Source organism: Leucopleurus acutus (genome assembly GCF_964270905.1).
Source record: "Leucopleurus acutus genome assembly, chromosome: 9".
NCBI lineage: Eukaryota > Metazoa > Chordata > Mammalia > Artiodactyla > Delphinidae > Leucopleurus > Leucopleurus acutus.
This window is the reverse complement of record NC_139144.1, coordinates 20,254,001-20,277,872: the sequence shown is the minus strand read 5'-3', so window position 1 is coordinate 20,277,872 and position 23,872 is coordinate 20,254,001. Positions and strand designations below refer to the sequence as shown.

Sequence of the window (23,872 nt, the reverse complement as noted above, 5' to 3'; positions counted from 1 at the left end):
CAATAATTTAATTTGTCTGACATAAATGATTTGTCTGACACGAATCCACCTGAATTACAAAGTTCAAAGAAATCACGATACACAGATAAAGCTGGAAATGAAGCATATATAACCCGTAGTTTCTCTGAGGTGCTTCTCACTTAACAATGACACCCATTTTTAAAACCAAATTGCTTAATATGCCAAGTTGTCCCACTTATTCATTAACTACTGCAAGTTTGGGAGCAGCTGAAATACCTCAACACTGACTGAAAATTTCTCAGAAAGCTTGGTCAGAGATTCCAAAGATCTACCCAACAATCACTCCCTTTTCCTAAATAAATTGTTCTAACAATGAAAACATTCCATACTGATAACTTTGTTGATTCTTGAAACTAGGTTTGGATATTTTTATTAGGTAACAGGAAAAACATGCAACCTGTTCAGTTTGCTAAAACCAAATCTGTTCATATTTCAGGCTAGGATCAGACCTTCAGATGGCCTATTAACAGGATAGGAAAAGACCTCCTTGATTCTACACCCCACTTTCTTAAGGGGTAATTCATCACCTAATCATCAGCTGGGAAACAGTGTGGTAAAGAGGGAAGGTGATAGCCACAAAGACCTACGTTGGATACTTGGCTTATTTTACATGTCATGTGACCTTAAGCAAGTTTATTTTAACCTCTCTAAGCTGGTCTCTTTGTCTATAAAAAAGAGATTGTAATGTTGATCATAGGATTTCCATAGAGATTAAATAATGACACAGCTAAGCAAAGCACACATAGCACTATGTTTTCCTAGTAGTAACCATCAATAACCTGCTCTTATTAGTGCTTTTCAAAGAAGGTAAACCAAGTCCTAAACACTAAAAACAATGCAACAAGGCTATATTGAGAATCAACAGTATCTGTAAAGAATCTCTACTTGAAAACTATTTCCAAATTATTTTTATTCCACATTACATTGCACATATTTCTTTTGCACTAAAACCTTCAAAGGTACTGCAATGATAAAGGAAAAAGAAAGAACCCACAAACTTGGTAACCAAATCACAGGACTGGTTAAAATGTTAACACTATTAATTAATTTTGAAGGTAAAAAGCAAAGAAAATATCTATTCAACAGTACTTAACTGTTTCTTTGACAGTATATAAATAATCCATAACTCTGGATATCCTTTCTCTGTTATTAATGCGTGACCTTGGGCAAATCTATTACTCTCTGGGTTGCAACTCTAAAATAAGGGGACTAGTCCAGAGAGTTCTGAAACGGTGTGTGTATAGATGAAATTAAAAGTAGTGTCGATGCAGCTGGTCTATAGGCACTTTAATAGTCAACTTACGTATTAAAATTTACCTTTAATACAGTGTCAAGAGGATTTCCAGAATCAGGTCTGATTATTAGTGGTGCCTCTGTACTTCTTGATACTATTAAATGTCTTAGATCTTCACCCCAGATTTTCTCACACGCATTATAAATGTCATAGCTATCGCTGACCACAGATACAGGCACTGATGAAAATTGTGTTACTATATGTTCAAAAGCATCTTTCTCATGGTCCTTCCCCCAAGCTGTTATGGTACTAGAAAACAAAATGAAAATACAGATTTACTTAGGCAGACACATTATATGTTCCTGAATCATATCTCATGTTTACTATACTACACCTTCAACACTGCAGAGAAGGTGAGTGATTTAGTTTAATAAATGCACATCAAAAGGTTAACTGAGTATCTGAGCCAAACCACTCCTTGGCCAATTTTTAAGACTATAAGTAATCTCATTCCTCTCCAACAGTTATTTAAACTCTTAAGTCATGTTCAACCAACTATAAAACTACATTATTTTCTTTTTTAGTATTCCTGAACCTACCCATTTAAAATGAGTGAGCTAAAAAGTACCTGCTGCAGACACTTTCTACGTTACACTGAGATGTTAGAAGGAATGAACACATACTCCCATTATTCTGCTAGGCCATGCAAGCATTTGGCTCCCTTCTGTGCATTTTCAAAACCATATACCAATAATAGAAGGGACACATTTTATCTTTCTTACATTTCAAAATCTTACACTTAAAAGCAATTACTTAGGCAATTATTTATACTATACCATGCATAGATACAGTAAACTAGCTCTTTACCTGTTATATCTTCAGTTGGCCAGTAACAGGTAGTCATTTATTTCACTTACAGATTATCCACTAGTACTTAATATATGCTCCGGGAATAAGAATTATAATATTTAGTTTCAGCAAAACATAATTAAGATGGGAAATAAAGCGTGTGAGTTTCTATTAGGCAAGTATTATTAGAGTGATTTTTACACTGTCCTCAATAATGGTCGTTCTTTTTGAACAGATTAATGACATGTAACCTAAGTACTTGCTGGTTAACCAATACATAACATAAAATTTTTTTTAAATTCTTAAAGAAAACTTCATAATGAATTTTAGAATTGTTACCATTTTCTCATGCCAAGTAATTTTTCTTTCTCCCTAATTTGCTAGTCTTTGCCTCTACCCCATTTTCCGAAGTAAAATGATGGAAAGTAAAACAACCCATTCATTTAACCCCATGCAGATATAAGATTATCTCCAAACTGTTTGAAAAGTCATACTAATTTATTTTTGAAATTGTTGTTTTATTCTTATTTTTTTTCTAAAGGACTGAAGTAAACAACTTTTGGACTGAAGTAAACAACTTTTCTTATGCTGGGGATGGCAGAGCATGCACATTTCAGGGGTGTAAAGACTTAGCTACCCAGAACTACTCTCATCTGAAATGGAGAGATAGCATATTTATATAAAACTCATTTTACAGTGAACAAAGTAGCTATGATGCCAACTCTCCACTTAATGCAAGTATCTGCAGGCTAAAGGGAAAATTAAGACATGGATAAAGAGAAGCCCCTTCTTCATATCAAGAATTGCTATGGTCCCCTTTATAAGGGAGAGAATTAAGCTCAAAGAGTACCAACACTGGAGAGCTTTGCAATGTAAGAACAAACTCTTAGAGTTAAGAGGTCACTGTTTATGCCCTTATTTTTTACTAGCATTGTATCAACAGTCAACTAACTCTGCTATTTGTGTGTATCACGTCTAGCAAACTTAATGGTTCATTTTTAGTCTTTATCTTACTTGCTTTCTCTTTGGCATGTGACCTTTCCTGAAGCTTTCTTTCCCAATGACTTCAATGACATATCCCATGTTTTGATTTTTTCCCCCATACTTCTATGGGTCCTCTTCAGTTTCCCCTAGATGCTCTCCTTTCTCAATGTGACCTGGGGCACTGGTCTCTCTCTATACCTCCCTATGTGAAAAACACTCAAAGCTTTTAAAAAATACCTTTGTAGTGAGAGTTTCCAAAATCTGTACCTTAGCCCAGGTTTTTTTTTTCCTGGAATACAGATCCATTTTGTTAGGGAGGAAAATGAGTTTCTTCATCTCATCGTCCCACAGACATTCCCCATAGCACCCTCCACATAATCTAATCATAATAACATCTAGTATAATATTCGGTATATGGAGATCATAAATATTTGTTCAATGAATTCTACTTAATTTAATTTGATACCTTTCCAAAGTCTGAGGAAGAGTTATGTAATTGAATATTTTCAAGTCCAGATTCATATATTCTTTAAGAAAATGTTTATAACAATAATGGCAATGTTCTAAATTTTAGTGTTTTCTTATTTTAAAGTTATCTTGGATGTTAGTTCATTTTCCCTCAATGACCTTCTGATGTAGGAGATGTAAAATTTTAGCTCCTCCTGGATGGAGGAACTGAAGAACAGAGAGATAAATGACTTGCCCAAGGCCACCCAGTATGTCAGCTGTAAGGTCACTCAGATTTCCCAACTTTCAGTCTACAGCTCTTTTCACTATACTTTGCTGTTGTTTAAACGACTCGTCTATTTAAGAACATCTGACACATTAAAGAGTCAAATTTGCAGATGTAGTAAATATTACAAGACTATAAAAATACAATAGATTTTCAACCTGTTTTAACATAAAGCCCTAAAGAAGATATCACCTTTATTCTCAGATGTATAGTATCATACTCATGATGTTATTACTCTGAAACAAAAGCATCAATGAAGAGTCTAATATATGGGTACTACAAGAAGTTTTTTAAAAGGTGTACATATATCTAAGACCAGAAATAAAAATACTGCAACCCTAAAATCCTGGTCTGTTAATGTCACTCTTATTTTCCCAGTTTCACCAGTCTTGAAACTTACATGTGAAAGTATTCATGTCCCTACTAATAAAGCAATGCTAATATATGTTAGCTGAATGCACCCTCTACTGAGCCCCAATTCAAATCATCATGTTCCAGCAATTTCATCTCCCTAGCCAATGCTCATGTTTATCCCCTTCTTTCCATTTATTTCGCCACTTGGATCTGAACCTCATCATCTGTCAAAATTATTGCAACAGCTTCCTATAAATCCTCCTAACTTTTCATTTCTACTTTTCAATTCATAAGATAGGCCACTATTACTCTTTCGACAGTATTTCTCTGATGACATCACTTCTTTGCTCAAAAACTTCAATGCCCACTCCCATTTGAAAATGGAATTAGAATAATCTAGCATGATGAGCAAATAGTTAACACTTCAATATCAAAATAAATTTGAGGGTGTTTACTAACCTGTCTTTCCACTCTACCCTACATTCCCCTACAAAATGTCCCTACAAAATACATTTCAGCCCTTATTCCCTAAACACATCCATATTTGCCTCTTTCATTCTTGCTCTTTCAGGACAATGCTTAACACATGGTAGGCATGTAATAAATACTTAGAGAATGAATAATCTAATGTCTGCCATTAAATTTTACCAATCATTCAAGAAGTCAAGATTTGCATACCATCTCTATAAAACCTTTCTTGATCCAACCCTATCAGTGGAACATGACCCTACTTCTCCTTCCTTTGCACTGCTAGAGCACTTTAATTGTACCTCTTTAAAAGCACTTAACAGAGCAGAACGCTGCTAGTGTACTATTTTTAATCCAAAAGATAGGATTAATTCTTTATACCTTTCTATCCCTTGTAGCACCCAGTAGACTGCCTGAGATCAAAGCTCAGCTTTATTCACTGCTGGTTTTAACACCCTGCAATATTCAAGTATGAGTAGAATTTAATAAACTGCCCCAAATTAATTACATTAAATAATTTTTGTTATAAGAACCAGAAATAAGGTTTGGCATACATTTTAAAAACTCCACTAACTTTCAATAAAATTAACTCTAGGATCAGAGCAGCTATAGCCTAGATCATAATTGTCTCCTAGTTTAACTTGAGATGCTTTAGTAAAATCAGATAAGGAAGCGTAAGAAGACTCTAACACTCTTTTCTTTCAACAAAAGGGCTAACTTGCGGGCTTCCGTGGTGGTTGAGAGTCCGCCTGCTGATGCAGGGGACACGGGTTCGTGCCCCGGTCCGGGAAGATCCCACATGCCGCGGAGCGGCGGGGCCTGTGCGTCCGGAGCCTGTGCTCCGCAACGGGAGAGGCCACAGCAGTGAGAGGCCCGCGTACCGCAAAAAAAAAAAAAAAAAAAAAAAAAAAGGGGGAGGGGGGCTAACTTGCTCATCTATAATTGAGGGTACTGGGTTCAGAAGATAACTTCCAGAACAAAGATAACTGAAGTCATGTAGAAAGCAGGGAAAGGGAAAACAGTGACCAGGTTTCACAGTGAGGGCTTCTAGACTTAATGAATACAACCTATCTGCACATGGCAATAGGGCAATAGAGAAGCTAAAAAAATCCTTAAAATAAAACCTACAGAGCAATATATATGAGTTGGAAAAAAGCTCCTAAATTGTTTCTATTAGGACAGTTACAAGTTCTCTACCTCCCCAAGACCAGTCTTTATACAGAGTATGTATACTGAATTAGTATTGCTTCAATTCATGAAGATTTACTGTACTACCTGGCTCTGTAGTTAAACAAAACATCACTGAGTTACCAGAATGAAAAAATTTAGTTATAGAAAACCAAGGTTAGATAATAGGAGGATGAAAACAGAATTTTACCTGTGTTCTGCCGCTGGAACAGAATAGCCTGGAACAGGATCTTTCGTTCCATAGTATTTTTTAATTAAAGCAATTCCTGCTACTGTATCTGTTCCTTTGAAGTTAACCAAATGAGCAGATGCTCCTATGCCAGCAGTCTGGAAAATAAACCATAAACCAAAATCCAAAAAAAAGAAAAAGAAAAGACCCATACTTGAGGTATAGAGCATAGCCCCCAAAGCAATTATTGTCTTCAGTTATTCTTAAAGAGATATTTAACTATTATCAGAGATAACAGTTTCTTATGACAAAGATCCAGTTTTTCCTAAGTATTTAAGGATTCAACTGTTACCTCCTCAAAGAGACCTATTTAATAGCGATCCACCCCCACTTCCCATCACCTCCTTTTCCCTTACTCTGCCTTGGCTTCCCTGTAGCATTATCTGACATCTGCTACTATTTATTTTATCTGTTTATCCATCTGTCCATCCATCCATCCAATACGTAAAGGACAAGGATGTTTACTGAAGGCTGTATTTCAGGTATTTCTAAAATAGGCTAACACATCTTAGGTATTTAATGTATATCTCTGACTGAATCTCTGGAATTTCAAAATGTGGCCTACTTAGAAGCAAGATGAATCCCAATAACTTCCCAAAAACTTTACAGTGGTAACCGTAACCTAACCGACAATCCACATTTTATTAACTGAAGTTCACTTCAGTTTCTTACCTCTTGGGAAGAGACTCCTCTGTAGCCAAAATCATGTAACTTGTACTCCAGACCATCTAAGTTACCAGACGTTTCTAACAAATATTTGGCCAATATTTTCTTCTGCTCTCTAGAATTTGTGGCCACTGTGATTGGATACCAGGACTGAACAAGAATAGTCTGTAGTAATAAAATCAACCACAAACATTAATACATAAAAAATTGGGTTCTTTCTGAGGAAAATCCTAGCTTTCTCTGGAGGTATGTCCTGGACTTCCATACTACTAGAAATACCAATTGGACATTTCAGCTGTATGGCAGGACGCCTACCACATGCATTTCAGATACAGTGCCGAGCTCAGCTCTCAAATCCGCAACACAGAGGATAAGCAGACTCGGTCCTTAACAGTAAAGAATGTCAAATTACCTATTTTCCATCCAAAGCTCCAAAGAAGCAAATAATATTTAGAAAGACTATCTGTGATGAAGGACCAATGTATTTTTTTATTTTCAATCTATTGTGGACCAATAGTTTTATAAAATATACTCACACTTGGATGTTGAGGCAATTGCCATCAAAGTTTCTAAACGCTTATCCTTGATTTCCGTATTTAATGTGGACCTGCATCAAAGAGTTCATGGACCAGCACTGGTCTTAATAGTCTACATCTTAAATAGTCTACATCTAAATAAGTTATTTATTTACTCCTCTAGGTAGTACTGGATCTAATTTTTCCTTGGATCTAACATGACTACTGGTAGGTTATGTACTTGAGGTATTTTTGTGTAGCACTAGACAATTCTATTCATTGAGCTATGCTCTATGTCCTTGGCTTTTATCAAAAGTCATTATAAGAGAGCCACATGAAACATTTCTGCATATGCTATAAACTTGTGAGGTCGCTGTCTATTTTGCAACTCAGTTCCTATTACACAGGTTCCCAAGTGAGGAAATGAAAGAATTGCTGGGTTCCTACTTTCTGCTAAGAACTGTCCCTTGCTTTCCCTTTTTTCCTTGGCTGCCAGGAAACTCCAAAGAAAGTCTGATGCTTGATCACAGCAACTATACTAATTATTATAGCTTAGGAATTCACTCCTCCATTCTAGGATCATAATTTTCTATCTTTTATTTTGTAAACCGGATAGTCTGCTATTACAAGCAGCTTCAAATTTGTTTTAGAAAGAGCTGCTAAGATGACAACAACATCTGTGCTCACTCAAAAAGCTATTTACTTCCTTAATTAAATTTTACAAAACAATCTTTTGCTGAATACCAGCTAAGTGACCAATAAATAAAATAAGTAAAAACAAACAAAAAGATTATTTAACCTTGGACTTCCCAACTCAGTCACCTAAGAAAAACTGCAGCATTGGATTCCTATGATTGATGAACTATGGCTCCAAATTCTTTGCAGCTCCTCCCATCAAGAGATGGAATCTATCTCTTCATCCCTTGATTCCAAGCTGTCCTTTTGAGTTGCCTTTGACCAACAGAATGTAGCAAAAGCCATATTTATGACTTCCAAGCTTCTGTTTCAAGAGGTTTTATAGCTTCTACTCTCATTTTCTTAGAACCTCGAGACTGCTGTGTTATAAAGAAGCCTAAGTCATGAAAAGAGGTCCAGCAGTCCCAGTTACCTGAGCTGAGGCCCAGACATGGGAGTGAGGCCATTTCAGACTGTTTTATCCGAGCCGAACCCTCAGCTGAACGCAGACTCAGATAAGTCCAAGCAAGACCAGCAGAGAACCATCCAGTCAACCACAGAATCATGAAAAATAGCAGTTGTTTTATTTTGGGGTAGTTTGTTACATAACGGTAGAAAACTGACGCAACTCCTAACTTGAACTCTATGACAAATCACCTCTGTCTAAGCATTCCGCTCCTGAAATTATTCTTTCGTAATTGCAGTGATTCCACTGCCCATGATTATCCTGCTTCTAATCTTTAGCTTCTCTGACTTACTCTTTATACTGCACTGGTTATCCTTCTAAAGTTAAGAGTTTTATTCAGGTTTTGCCATTCCTTAAAATCCTTTAATGGCTATCTATTGTCCACAGAGGAAGACAGCCAATTCGTGTTGAAATTTGAGGGCTTTTACAAACTTGCCTTGTTTACCATCTAAAGATTTATCCCTTATGGTATTTTCCACTTTTATGCTATAGTAGTCTCCCTTGGGCTACTTGCCATTCTAAGAATACCTCACCTTTTCCTGTCCCTTATTAAAAGCTTATTTTCCACTTCATGATATCTCAGACAGAATTCCCTATTTTTGCTACCAATTCAGCATTCTTACTTATATTAGTGGTTAGTTAAGAATAAATTGCTCCTCCTCCAAAGGCCCTTAAGTAAGACATAACTTACTCTAATTTCTGTGCCCAGCAATTTTTGGGTATATAACTGTAATCAATACTCATTTGCTGAAGTTAATTCAATCAACTCTCACATTTTTAATTTAACTTAGACTGATATTATCTAGGAGTATGAGAAAGATAGAAAACATAATGTGAAAAACTCTAGTTGAGTTATAAAGGTAGAAGATTGACCTTACCCCTCGAAAAATGCCAGGGAAGGAGAGAAATAACTATGAGACACAGTGATCCTTCACATCACCATTTCCTTTTCATAGTCCAACAAAATCAGCTTAAATTATACTCTTAATAAAATCACTCCCCTTTAAAAAAGATCACTGTAGGTGTAAGCAAGGGAAAAAAAGGCAAGTTAGTTTGGGTTAATTCAAGGTCTAACAAAGTGGCCTTGTTGGAAACTTCTGCAAAACAGCAATTTGCCCACACAAATCAAGATAAAATTTTTAGCTGAAAACTAAGACTAAAGTAAATGAACCTGCAAGGTTTATTTAAGAAGTGTTCATTATAACGTTACTGTCCAGGATAAGGAATTTTAAAGAATAAGAAATGGTGTGGTAGAGTCAAAAGGGGACTGCACCTACACCGTTAACTAGCCCATTCACCTCTCAGGGCTCAATTTCCTCATCTGTGAAATGAGGGCATTTGACCAGTGTAATACTTTTAAAGTCTTCTTTTTAACAGCAAAAAGGTATTGTTTTGTTTTTTTGGTTGGAAGAAATGGTTAAGTTTAGCCCAATATGTTCATTCTTCAGCCCCTCACAAGTCTGAGACACCTCTGAAGAACACTTAGGCTCTCTTAAACATGTTTGAAATCTGATTTGAGGGCTAAGGTTTCTTCTAGCACCGATACTGAAATTGATAAAGCAATTCAATAATTTTAGTGGATTTTAAAATTCAGGGTACAGTGAATCAAAGAATGTTATTAATAACTTTGCACCGGGAATTCCTTGGCGGTCCAGTGATTAGGACTCAGCGCTTTCACTGCCCGGGTTCAATCCCTGGTCAAGGAACTAAGATGCAACAAGCTGCGCAGTGTGGCCAAAAAAACCACACACACACACACACACACACACACACACACACACACACACTTTACACATACTGGCAAAGGGAACTGGAAGGAATACTACTTAGTACTGTTATTTAAAATGTTTTAAATCAAGGATTTCCTGAAGAAAATCTCAAGTTTTTAAATAACAAGTTTGTTGGATTTGGTAACAGATTCCATTTATGAGGTGGTAAACTTGGGCTGGAGACGGATAAGAGGAAGATGAACCTCCTCTAACCCCACACAGAAACCCACGAAAGAGGCAAAGTGACTCTGAGAAAGCGGCTTCTGGAGACCCGGTATTTAGATTACACAGAGTTTTTTATAAAACATAGGATCTATCACAAAGGGATTGTTTCAGAACATACATTTTTGTGCCTTAGATAAAAATACCTACCAAGGAATGAAATTATTTAAATAATATACATTAGAATAGGAGGTAAACTCAATAAGCAAATGAAAACAGGGAATTTTTTTTCTTCAAAATCTAACAGCCTCATATTGGATTTTATGTTTAATAATTTTTAAACTAAAAATATTTTTATATTTGGTAACAAACTGCTAAGATGGCCGTATATAAACTTTTTTACTTTACGGTTTTTTTATAGTGAAATACACCAAAATAACGATTATTAAAACAGGTAGTTAAGAAAAACCTTTTTTTAAGGCTAGTGTTTTTCACTTTCTTGAGCGGATAAAGTAAAACATACATGAAAAGCAAGGCAGACTTGGAACTAGTTCTCTGCTGAACATCTGCTTTATGAAACTCCAATTCCACACAGGGGAAGAGTACTTATTGACTAAATCCTCAATCAGAAAACTAAAAAGAAAAGTGAAGCAAGGTGATTCACAAATGATGATTTTCAAAATAAGATTTATCTGTGTGGGACCTTTTGGCACTGAGCGTAAAGGATACACTAGATGATGCGGTTCAGAGCTCTTCTACTCTTTATAATGCCTTCCCCTCAAAATAAAACATCTGCCAGTAAAATAGCATGAGAACTGTTAATAATATGTTTCCTTTTACTCTGAGTTCATGAGTTAATTCAAAGTTTTAAGACATAGCAGTAAACTATTTTAAATCTTTACTTTAGTTAATTGTTCACTGTTTCAGAGCCTGTTAGGCTATTATAAATTGATGGCCCACCCAGAGTCTAAAAAGAAAGTTTTAAATTTCCTGTCGACTTAGCAAAAATGTATTTCAAAAATATTCCTGACCTCTTACTTTTTCTAAACTTCTTCCAGTCTTTATAAATGAACCTCAAATGTATTATTTTATAATAGAACAAATTAGTTTAACCAATACATTAATAAGACAAAAAGTACCAAGCACTAAGTAAACACCTCTCAGATAGTGGGGTGACATTATTCTACGGTCACTTCCTAGGATATTTCTTCTTATAGATAAAAATCTAAGCTATTGATAATCTAATTAGATTATTAATATCAAAGCGATGAGGCTGTGAAAACATGATTGCTTAAGTACAGATACCAGGAAAGCAAACAAAGCCCTGTAATATAAACTCACAGCCTATAATGTACTCTCCTTTTGAGATTAGAAATTAAAACCATCAGTGAATCTTGAATATATTTAAATGAGAAATACCAGGTGGTAGAGTCTAGGCCCTAAACTGATTAGGTAAGAATAAAGAAAACAGTTACTAAGAAGCTGAACAAAATTCTTTTAGTCTAACTGGAACAGAACAGCCATAAAATGTCTTAAGTTACTAAAAATACACCTGTGCTGTTTTTGTAATCTTTCTCTATGATGGTATATATTTAGGATTGCAACAAATAAGATGGAGGCCAACTGAGCTTTAACAGTAATAATTCTTTACAATTTGATTTTAAGATCTCAGAAGACTAGATTTTACTGGAAGGAAACTTAAAGATTATTTAGTCCAACTGTCATTTTGTAGGTGAGGAAATTGAGGCCTGGAAAGGTTTAGTAGATTTTAGGAGGTTACATAACTTTATTGGTAGCATTTTTTAAACTAGAATCCCAGTTGAATGGTTTTTACATCTACAATTAATGTTAAGTAAAAGTGAAAAGCAAAACAAAACAAAACAATTCACCTCAATCCAATTTGTAAGCCAGTAACACTCTGGATCTGTGTTTTCCACTGTGAAGAGAACATTTCCTCTGGGAATGACAGAGCCCTCAGGAACAGCTTTTACTTCTATTGGAAGATGCCCATCATATTTCTGGTAAGAGACAATAATGAAATTATTAATTCAGCAGGTGGTATGCCATTACCTGTTTAAATAAGGTTCTTTATATTTTACAGAAGCTAAACTTACTGTCATAGAAATTGCAATTGTAGATCTTATTATATTGCTAGTAATCTGGTCAGAATATCCTTATCCTCCTGAAATAAAATTAGCTAAAATGATTAACAGTTTAGTACTAGCATTAATTTTTAAATTTTATGCTGTAAAAGTACTTCTGCTAAGAAAATTTGTCACTTGAAGAGAATTTCAAACTGATTTCAAAACAAAAAAGTTGTTTTCCTATTCCTTCCAAAAAAAGAGTTTATTCCAACATATTCTAAGAGGACTATCTTTCTTCTAAGTAGGTCATTTTCATAAAAGAAAGGCTAAAGACTGAAAGATAAAATAATGGACTGCTATTAGAGAGCACAACAAAATGAACAAACAAATAAGAAAAAGAGAGCACTCCTTGCCAGTAGAAGAATCTTAAATAGGTTTTCTCTATACTGGTAGTAGACCTGATACCATTTTGGTAGTAGACAGACCAATCATAAGTATACTTTTTAGAGCTTTGGCAGTCAATATCCAAGTGCAACAATTCTCTCCCAAATTAGGCTGAGGATATAGTGGCTACATGGTATGTTACTAGATATTTAATTACGCCTCCCCCTTTTTAAAGTTAAAAGCTGTGGCTAACTTTTGGCTAGTAAGGTTTATTTATGTGATTTGGGACAAGGTAACTAGATTAAAAAAAAAACCATGTTAGAGCAGAAAGAATAATGCCTTAAAATCCTAGCTTGGATGCAAAAGCAGGTAGGAAACTGTGGGCAAGTCATTTAGAATCGCAAGGTCTCAGACTCCATGCTTGTAAAAGGGGTTACACAAGATTATCTCTAGGGAATCTATGAATCCCTAAGATTCTCTGAATATAAAATAAAAAGGTTTACCACCCTGACCACTGAGAATTCTATTACTAAGCACAGCACTTAACTTACCTATAACTATAATCCTCACAACAAACCAAATGGGTTAAGTGTCAACCAAATGAGTTAGCCAACATAATCAAAATATGTTAGCCAACATATTTTACTGACCTTACTCAAGATATGGGACAACTAGCAGCGTGCTTACTCAACTTCTTCAAAGACCAGTAATTACCAAACAGTAAAATTCAATATTACGATACAGGCAGGAAAGTTAAAGTATTTCTAATTACTTTGTGTTTGATAGTTTACAATGAAAAAGACATTCATTTTAAAGATAATGAACACTTAACATAGCAAGATGCCAATAGATCCCGTTCCCAACCTATCTTTGTAACAGAGAAAACCACCAGGGGACATTCAACACTTATGACTCAATTCCCATGTCTTTGGATGCCCAAAAGTTTAAGCAAGGAATCCAAACATGTTAGGTAGGAATATTACAGTACAATAAAGAATGAAAATTAACTTCATAGATTTGCACCAAACCATTCTTCTAACTATTCAGTAAGGGAAATGGCCTAGAAGTATTGCATAGTGACAGACTCACAGCATCTATTTTCTTAGATAATGTACAGTCCAGAAAATAGGCTTAAATTTTCAAATTGCCAAATAATCATGCTCCTTCTTAATTATAATGTATTTTCAAAGAAAGGATTAAATTACCTTTCTGAAAAATGTTATTTAAATTATAATACATATTACAACAAATTACTTAGATATGCTATAGATTTTTAGATACTAATGATGTGTTACCCGGAAAAAAAAAATTAACTTTTCACAAGAATGTCTAAATAGCCATTATATTTACAGGGTCACAGACAGAAAAGAGTTATAATTACAGTTGACCCTAGTACAATGCTTGTGTTAGAGGCACCCACCCTCCTCTGCACAGTCAAAAATCCATGTATAACTTATGGTCAGCCCTCTGTAACTGTGGTTCCTCTGCATCTGTGATTTTGCATCTGCGGATGCAACCAACTGCAGATTGTGTAGTACTGCAGTATCTACTACTGAAAAAACTCCACATGTACATGGACCCATGCAATTCAAACCTGTGTTGTTCAAGGTTTGAATACCTGTGTTGTGTACAGTCTAATCTTCTATTCAAATTCCATGGCAAGAAATTCTGAACTAAAAGCAAAACCAAAATACATAGGTCAAAACATGAAACCATTTTTTACCTCAAGAATGTAGTTCCATCCCTTTTCATTAAAGACATCGTCTTGGAAATGCTCTTTGTACACCTCTTTGGCTTCCTGGATCTTCTCTTTGGTCACTACTTTACCTAAAAAAATAAACATCTCCTGTTTACATTTCTAAAGGCATGCTGTGAGTTGCTGAGTTGTCATAGGATTAATGTCTCTAGCTATTTCGCCCATTCTGTGGATTAAAAAAGCAAGAACTGAGGTTAAATGATTCACCCAGAGTCAACAGCAGAGTCAGAAAAGGAATTTGCACTTCTAACCACTCGCTCTAAGCATAAATGTTAATTTCTTATTTGAAAAGCAAATTTGCAATAGAAGAGATTATTACATGTATAGTATTTTTAAAAAATCACAGTAATAAATTAACTTTTGGGAGATTTTTAAAAAATCTCTATTAATTTATACAGTCTTCAGATTTGAGAGTAAGCTTTTGATAGCTGGCTTTCCAGGTGAATCTGCTCACTTTATTCATAAAGGATGTCTTCGGGGCTGATAATCCAATAATTTTTACAATGCCTAAGTTTTCGCCCCCCAAATACAGTTTTAGCTAACTTTATCTGTACAATGAAGATAATAGTAGAGTACCTACTTTTAGAGTGGTTGTGAGGACGAAATGAGTTAAGACATCTGAATTAAAGCACTTAGAATAATGCTGGCCTATAACACACAATATATTTTAGCTGTAATTAATAACATTTTATAAAGTTTTTAAGCTGTAGAAAATTGAAGTGTGACATTAGTCTTTGGTAACTTTCTCTAAATAAGATCGCTAGTAAATTCATTTAAAATATCTTGGGTAATCTTGTTGCAGTGAAGTACTTTGGGTATCCAAGTAGGTTTTCAATAGTATAACGTATCTGAACTAGCTGATCTTAAAATTGCCAAGGTTATAGAAAAATGTCATCATCTGCATAAAATTCAAGTTATTCTGTATTCAATTCTGAGATTACTTTTATGTGAAAAGGTTAGAAATGAAATTTTCCAAAATGTATAAAAAACTTGGGCACTGTTTCCCCCCTCCAAATACCATTACAAAATAAGACTAGAAATGGACTTTCAAATAAGAAAGCACAGAAATTATTTCAGGGATTTTTTTCTTCTTTAAAATGCATTTGAGGGACCTCCCTAGTGGTCCAGTGGTTAAGACTCTGCCTTCCAATGCAGAATGCAAGGTTCGATCCCTGGTCTGGGAACTAACATCCCACATGCCGTGGGGTGTGGCCAAAAACTTAAAAAAAAATGCATTTGAGACTAAATCCACCGTTACAGGTAGTTTTGAAAAATAGGCCTTTAAGGTAAAACTGACTAGCAAAACATATTCTAATTATAATTGCTACCACAATTCAAAATGAGTTCCCAGGTAACAAATCCTTTATTTTGAATTAATGACTAACGCCTATTAACAAACCAGATTAGCCGCAGAAAATTATTCACTTTTCTAAATTTATTCCCAATCTTACTAGTTTCAGAAAATCTTTGTCATATTTAGAACACCAAGCACATACGTCAAATTATAAAATTTAATGCTTTCAAATTAACAGATTTCTAAAAATTCCAAAACAACCCCTAAAATAGTTAGGGTAATTAAATAAATATCAAACTAGGACTTCCCTGGTGGCGCAGTGCTTAAGAACCCGCCTGCCAAGGCAGGGGACATGGGTTCAAGCCCCGGACCGGGAAGATCCCACATGCCGCGGAGCAACGAAGCCCGTGAGCCACAACTACTGAGCCTGCGCTCTAGAGCCCGTGAGCCACAACTACTGAAGCCCGCGCGCCTAGAGCCCGTGCTCCACAACAAGAGAAGTCACCGCAATGAGAAGCCCGCGCACCGCAACGAAGAGTAGCCCCCACTCGCCGCAACTAGAGAAAGCCCGCGTGCAGCAATGAAGACCTGATGCAGCCAAAAATAAATTTAGAAAAAAATCAAAATTAGACTATTCAAAAAGGTACTTAAAATAATACAACAATATAGGAGGAAAACTATGATGAGGTATATAAAAGCAGTGTTTTAAACATATTAGGAAAAACAATACCTTTTAAGTACTTATTAAGAATGTACTGCAACCCATAAAATACTGTTTCCTCATATTTCACCTTCCTTATTTTGGAGTTTTCTGTCTTCTTTTCACGGCATTCAAAGTAGGAATAAACTTTGCTTGTATTGGGTGGGTACTGTTTATAGTGAGTAACCTATATGAAAGAGAAAATACCTGAATTAGAAAATACCAGAAGAATAGAATGTAAATTATGATAAAAAGAGCTTGAAATTATTTAAAACCAGAGAAACTATAGCAGAAATACAAATCAATAAATTGTTATTTTATAACTAGTTCCTGCATTCACAAATATATAGTCTGTACCAACTGTGTATCAGGCCCTGCTTCAGATGCTGAGGATGGGGAAGTAAAACAGACCGACTAGGCCTTCCTCCCATAGGGCTAGTGAGGGCTGAGAGATCATAAACAAAATAATTTGAGCTAGATGGATGCTATGAAAAATTAAAAGAAAATGATGGACTAGAAGGGGCCTGGGAGACTAAAGAGGAGGCCAAGAAGGCTTCTCTGAGATAGCAACATGTGAAAAGATTTAATGACGAAGAAATAGGAAATATGTTGACTTCAGGGACGGAAGAGAATGAAGACCACTGTGGTTGGTGCTTAGAGAATGGGGAGCGGCACATGGTAAGGTCAGAGAGAGAAGAGATGCACAGACAAGATCATGTAGGGCTCACAGGCTACCAAGGAGCCTGAATTTTACCTGAAGTGCAGTGGGAAGCCATTAGCATGCTTTAAGCTGGAGTGGATATGATCTGATTCACCTCCGACAAGGATCAGCTTGGCAGAGATGGAGAATGGATTATGGGGTGACCAGAGTGGACACAGAGCATTAAGAGGCTACTGCCAAAGACTAGGTTAGGTGAGAGACTGGCTCAGTATCTTTGGAGAAGTAGGCTGATAGATTAGATTTGGGAATAAAGAGGGGAAGGAATTAAGGATGTCTCCTAGATTTTTGGCTTGACAACTGAGTGAATAATGGTGCCATTTACTGAGATGGGGAAAGCCATGGAAGGACTGGGTAGGGAAATCAAGAGCTTAGTTTTAAATATGTTAAGTAAACACTAACAAAAAGTTTCATAATATTCAAAATTAAAGTGACCTGCCAAAAGGGAGCCCTTAAATCATGTTGTTTTTCAGCACTGCTTTGACTTACATTACTAGAGAAAATAGTTGTACAATAAATTTAAAATTACTTATAAGATGAAGAGAAAAAAAACAAATTTCTCATAATATCCTCAGCAAACATTACCCCTAAAAATGTTTCCTCAAGTGGCATAGCCTTCCTGCAACTAACAGAGTACTGCCAGTACTTAAATATATGTGTGGTAAAGAACAGAGGCACACAGGAAAATGTAGCTCTCCTAATAAAACTTAGTTTCACAGTTAGTTATGTGGTTGATTTACTTCATGAAAAAATAAGCTTCTAAAAACTGCAATCCCAGATACCCCTGTATAACAGTTCAAGAGAGGTATGAGAAATATTTAAGTTGCATAGAATCTTTCTGTGACAGCGAAGTATAATTTTCTCCTGAGCTTCTCTAGATTTCCCATAAGGGTGACGTGATATATTTCCAAGAGCTTTCCTCCCACAATGGGATCACACGACCAAAGGCAACTACTACTAACCACCTTTCACAGTTAATCACTAAAAAATAACCACAAGCCAACATTTTAACAGCACCATGTGTATGGAAGAGCACGTGGAATAACAGACTCAAAGTCACAAACTAAGCTATGTTACCTATGTAATATCTAAGGGCACTCATAAGAGGCACCTACATTGGCTAAGACTCTCTGCCTCTTCAAAGGTGATGTGCCAGAAACAGCAAAAATCATAACTGATTCTTTCTTCTTTTCAATATTATTCAAGATTTGTCAAGCCCTGGACTTCTGTTGCCCCAGAAAATAATTCATTGCTATTTGGCTTTTGAAGTAATAACTTGAAAATACAACCTAAGGATTTTTGGATTACATTATTTTGGTGAAGGTGCTAAATTGTAAAACCAGCCATTATCATTATGCTGCCTCTTCCCTTAAATCGGGCAGAGTTCCTGGCAACCTGTACCTTTTTTTGCCGCAGCTTTAAGAGAGATTTCATAAACTGACAAAAAGGATACCAGTTTCTGGTATTTTTGTTTTGCAAGATACTCTACAATCATTACTGACCTAATCCAATCCTCCTAGGAGGTATGTTCATGATTTACATGCAGGATTTTATTTCTGTTGCCTGAGTTTTTCCTATAATTTATAATATAAAACTGACTGGAAAAACTCTTTCCTAAGAATGAACAGGTACTCTCTGACATACAAACTGCAGCAGGACCACGTGTCTCACAAGGCTTAGGCTGCTGCTGTGACCATACTTAAGTGCCTGTTCAGAAGCGGTGAAAGAGAAGCAACTATGAAAAATGGGAACAGCTCAGAGGAAGACACTGCGTAGCTAAAAGTCCAAGGCAGGACTAACTTGCCCATAAGATTCTCATCTATCCCCAAATCTTTTCCTCCAAAAAGCCCCAAATTAAGATTTGTTATTCCGCTACTAATGAGGAAGCAAGCTCTTCTTTAAAAAAAGCTAACTTGGGTGCTTAATCATCATACATGAATTATACAGCCTCTTATAACTTTTCTAAAATCAACTTTCACCCATCTTAGATTGTAAGGGACATCTTTCGTATTTTACAATATGTAGTAGGTCTCCAATATTTATTAAATTAATGCATGAAAATGTGCTGAGTTCTAGATAACCATTTTTAAATGACCTTTTGAGAAGCAACCCACACTGGACGGCACATTTCATAACTAACATGTGATGTGGTTTAAACTGTAAATTGCTTAGGGATTACTTTCTTGTGCTATACATTATCTTTTCCAACTAGGGCTCAATTGACAACATCATCCATTTTAATCTGCTAACAGGTAAAATGTTCAGAAATGTTAAAATGATTCTCTGCTGTAGTTTGTTACAAACATTATCTACATAGAAGGGGAAGGAAGAATGGAACAGAAATGAATCTTTTAATGATCCGGTTATTCAGAAACTGATCAATGGCTATCCCAGAAATAACTGAAAAAAATGACCTGTCTCTTTTACAAAAAAACGTTCCAAATGCTTTTTAAGCACTGCAATGGCTAAGGCCAGCCCAAACGCACCTTTCTCTAGCTGGCTTAGCACAATGTAGATATAACACAGTAGATAATTTTACTTTAAACCATTTTGAAAACATAAATGGTTAACACTTAAGATTAAGTGTCCTTTTCATTTGTAACAAGAACCCAGGATAAAAATAGAAGAAACAACCACATTCACCTATTTCCTTAGTTCATCAATATGTATAATAAAGTATGAGATTACAGAAATGAGTATGTATCTTAAATGCCTCTCCTTTGGCCCAAATTGTCCTGATCCCTCTGGAAAGGATACAAGTGAAAACAAAATTCCCGCATGTTGTCATGCACTTGGACACTATCCCATCTACTTGCAAAACACCTTTCTCTAGTGCCTAGACAGCCAATTATCCTTGCTTCAGTTCTAGAAAAAATAAATCAACAATATCCTGCTCTCTTCCACCAATACATCTAAAGCTGTTAGCTCCCTACTTTAAGTGGCCAACAGTATGCAAGTACTGATAAGGATATGCATGTAACATTCTCATGTAATTTCCTAATAAAAGTGTAATTTCACTACTTCTAGACTCAAGATTACCATTTCTGTCTCCTCTTCATCTAAGAAGATAAAAAGCTGAAAATACTAAAGAGGCTATAAGGACCACTAAAAGTGTAAGGAAAATGAAACTTAAACGACTAAATTGTGAGTGTGCAATACACTACTTATTTTACTGTACTGCCGTAAACCACTGGTATAAAACATATCATCCTGACTGAATCCTCTTGAGGGTTTTTTTGTGGGGAAGGGAGGGAAATGAAATATCTTACGCAGGTGATAATCTTCTTAAAAGGTTTTATATTCGAAATGGGATAAAATACACCAGTCTGACCTGAAAATGTACAGGAATAAACTTTACTAAATAGATGCAAATTCTGATAGTGTTGTTAAGTATGCCTTGCTAGCAAATTAGAAAACTTTAAGGTAACCACTCTTACCTTTCATCCCAGGAAACTGATGTTAAAGCAATTTACATTCCTTATATATAATGGCTAGAGGAACTACAAACGAAAGAAGCTTGCACACTGTTTTGTAATGTTTAAACCATTTTGAAAATATAAATGGTTAACACTTAAGTGTCCTTTTCATTTATAACAAGAACCCAGGATAAAAACAGAAGAAACAACCACATTTACCTATTTCCTTAGTTCATCATTATGTATAATAAAGTATGAGATTACAGAAATGAATATCTATTTATTTAAATTTATTTATCGTATTTATTTATTTTTGGCTGTGTTGGGCCTTCGTTGCGGTGCGCGGGCTTCTTATTGCGGTGGCTTCTCTTGCTGCAGAGCACGGGCTCCAGGCGCACGGGCTTCAGCCGCTATGGCTCGTGGGCTCTAGAGTGCAGACTCAGTAGTCGTGGCCCATGGGATTAGTTGCTCCGCTGCACGTGGGATCTTCCCGGACCAGGGCTCGAACCCATGTCCCCTGCATTGGCAGGCGGATTCTTAACCACTGTGCCACCAGGGAAGCCCTGAATATATACTTTAAACGTCTGTTTTGTTTTTTTTAAAAGTTGGACCAATCAACCTCCGTTTATATTTCCCATTTTCAATAAAATAAGTTACTACATTAAAAAATCTGAAAATTATTTTAAAGATTTAGTTAAGGATAAAGTTCTAGAAAACTATGCATGAGACCATTCTAAAATCACTATTAAAAATACTCAAAACACTGTAATTGAACTAAGAGACCACAAGAGGAGCAGAAGTAAAAATACCCTTGATAGCACTATGATATCCTTGCAATTGTGTAGATTTCCACTTTAAAATTCCATTTAAAACACCACTTGTTAAAGAAACTTGGTTCTACTTTAAATAATAACCCACCTAAATTATCATAAGTAGAATCTTAAACCAGCTGGGAAGGAAAGTTCAACAGAGAACTTAAGTAAAATGGGATTCTCCAAAATACTTTATTGGAATATTTAAGAAAAAACAAAAAGCAACAAAAACCACAACAAAAACCAAAATCTGAAAACATTATGCTTTAATCACTATATTCCAAACTACCATGCTGCTCAAGTAAAAACGAAAATTTATTCTGCGAAAGTGGAGTTTCCAGTCTGACATGTCATCTTTTAGGTGTCCTGGCTAACAAAGCTTGTTAGCAAAGTATAATCCAGTTTATTTCATATAATTTGGAAACTAGGGGAAAGGATATTTGCCGGATTTCTCTTTAATCACTCTTCCCGTTACTAATGTGTGTGAGTTTCAAATAAAATTAACGGGTCAGCTATACATGCAAGCGTCCAAGAGCCATAGTAAGAGAATGTTGTGTCGCTTCTCTCTCAACAAGTTCTCCAAGGTTAACTACAGTTCCTTTAACACCTCGTGTTTCACTTTCCTTTTCACAGAAACCTCACAGGGATCCTAATGGAATAAGGGCAGATCGGCCTTTCCAAGAAGAGGTACGGAGCGTGAGTGATCACCAGGAGCAAGGGAGTCTGAAACGGAGCCCAGTGGAATGGGACGGGGGATCCAGCCGGGCCACAGGCACAGGAACGTGGCTGGCTGCTCTGGCACCCCTACTAGGACTTCGCCCACCCGTTCCTCGGGAAGGGGCGTACCTGCCGGCTAAGGCGTGAGCGCGCTCGACTCAGCTCCGCGGGGGAAACCCCACTCCTCAAACCCGGCTCAGTCTTTCCACCGTGGAACCCCAGGGGCCGTTACCTAACTGACCCGCTCCTCGGGCGAGCCCTCGCTCAGCCCGGCCCGGGGCCAAAAGGCCGTGCTCCTGCGGAAGGCGTGAGCTCGGCCGGTGACGCCCCAGCCACCCCGGCCGCCGGCCCGCTGAGCCGAGCTGAGCCGCCCCGAGCCCCGGGCAGCAGGCGAGCGGCACCAGCTCGGGCCCGCCTCAGCCCCTCGCCGCACCCCCCCAACCACGCACCCCCAGGCCCCGCCTCCTGCCGTCTATCCCTCCATCCCTCCTCCATCCGCCTCCTCCCCACTGCGGCGCCAGCCTCACCTGCCCCTAGTCGTCGTCGTCGCCGCCGCCGCCGCCGCCGCCGCCGCGCCTTCCCTCGGGGCCGCCTCGCGCCACGACCCCAGCCCGGCCGCCCCTGCCCCGCAGCCTCGCGCTGGTCCCCGACGCGCCCTCTCTTCCTCCGTCACCTGCCCCCGCCCCGAGCTTCTACCTTGTACGAGTCGGTGGCCAGGAGGATGTTGAACTCGGCTTCTGCCGCAGCATTCATCTCGGGCCGGAGTGTAGGGGCCGCGCGCCGCGGGCTGCCCGGCGCGGCTGCGAGGAAGGAGAAAAATGGGCTTCACCGCGCTCCGTTGCTTAAGTCACCGCTCTGTCGGAGAGGGAGGGTGAGAGGAGGGGGAAACGGAGCCGGGAGGAGGGACCAGAGGAGGGCAGGCCTGGGAGCCGTGACGCGACGGGGGAGGCGGCGCGCGCGCTCGCAGTCGAGTGACTCCGGCGGCCTCCTCACCCCGACTCCCCGCCCCCGCCCCATCGCCCTGGCGGGGACGCGAGGGGCGGGGCGCGGCCGCGCGTGCGCAGCGCGCAGGGGGCGGGGCGGGTAGGACGTGAGGCACGCTCCCTTCTCGGAGACGCCCATCCCGGGAAGCCTGAGGCTGCGAGGCCGCCCCGGCCCTTGACCCGGGCGCCGGCTTGGCTTTCGTTTCCCTGCCCGGCGCAGTGGGGCGGGGCCGAGAGGGGGCGTTCCCAGCCTCGCCACCTCTGCGATTAGCCGGTTCGCCCGCCCCGCTGGCACCTTCCTATCCTACCCAGTCCTGGCCCGTTTTCTGAGTCCTCTTGAAGTCACGCCACCCGGCTAGGGGCCAAGGAGCCTCCCTCTGCCCGTCTCTCCGTCCCCCTCGCGCACGTACCCACCTTTGTCTCTGGCTCGGATTAAGGATCGAGCCTTTTGCCTCCATCCCTCGTGTCCCTCCTGGTCCTCCTAACCCTCGCTTTAAAATCTGAAGAGCGGCGGTGAGGAATAGGTCTGGGGGTCCCCTTTGATCTGACGCATCGACTCCGCTTTCCTCCGGCTCTATGGCTGAGCTCTTGATCCTCTGAGGATGTTTAGACTGTCCCCGAGAAAATAGACTGCGCCCAAAGTCGGGGGTTGAATTCAATCCTCACAGATAATCAAAGGACAAGACCTAGTTCAA

General features: G+C 38.1%; 1 protein-coding gene across 2 annotated transcripts in view; it reads right to left on the bottom strand.

The window, feature by feature from the left end:
* NAMPT (nicotinamide phosphoribosyltransferase) overlaps window positions 1–23,049 on the bottom strand; it is a 38,723-nt gene extending 15,674 nt beyond the window's left edge. For both annotated transcript variants that reach the window (XR_014326435.1, XM_082846101.1), the window contains exons 1-7: window positions 22,891–23,049; window positions 16,562–16,718; window positions 14,505–14,608; window positions 12,203–12,331; window positions 6,733–6,891; window positions 6,022–6,158; window positions 1,339–1,564 (exon numbers count right to left, since the gene is read on the bottom strand). Coding sequence is in view for 1 of the 2 variants with exons in the window: in XM_082846101.1 (XP_082702227.1) it covers window positions 1,339–1,564; window positions 6,022–6,158; window positions 6,733–6,891; window positions 12,203–12,331; window positions 14,505–14,608; window positions 16,562–16,718; window positions 22,891–22,947 (969 nt within the window). In the remaining variant the exon portion in view is untranslated. The remainder of the gene's footprint in view (window positions 1–1,338; window positions 1,565–6,021; window positions 6,159–6,732; window positions 6,892–12,202; window positions 12,332–14,504; window positions 14,609–16,561; window positions 16,719–22,890) is intronic.
* Window positions 23,050–23,872: the final 823 nt, after the last annotated feature.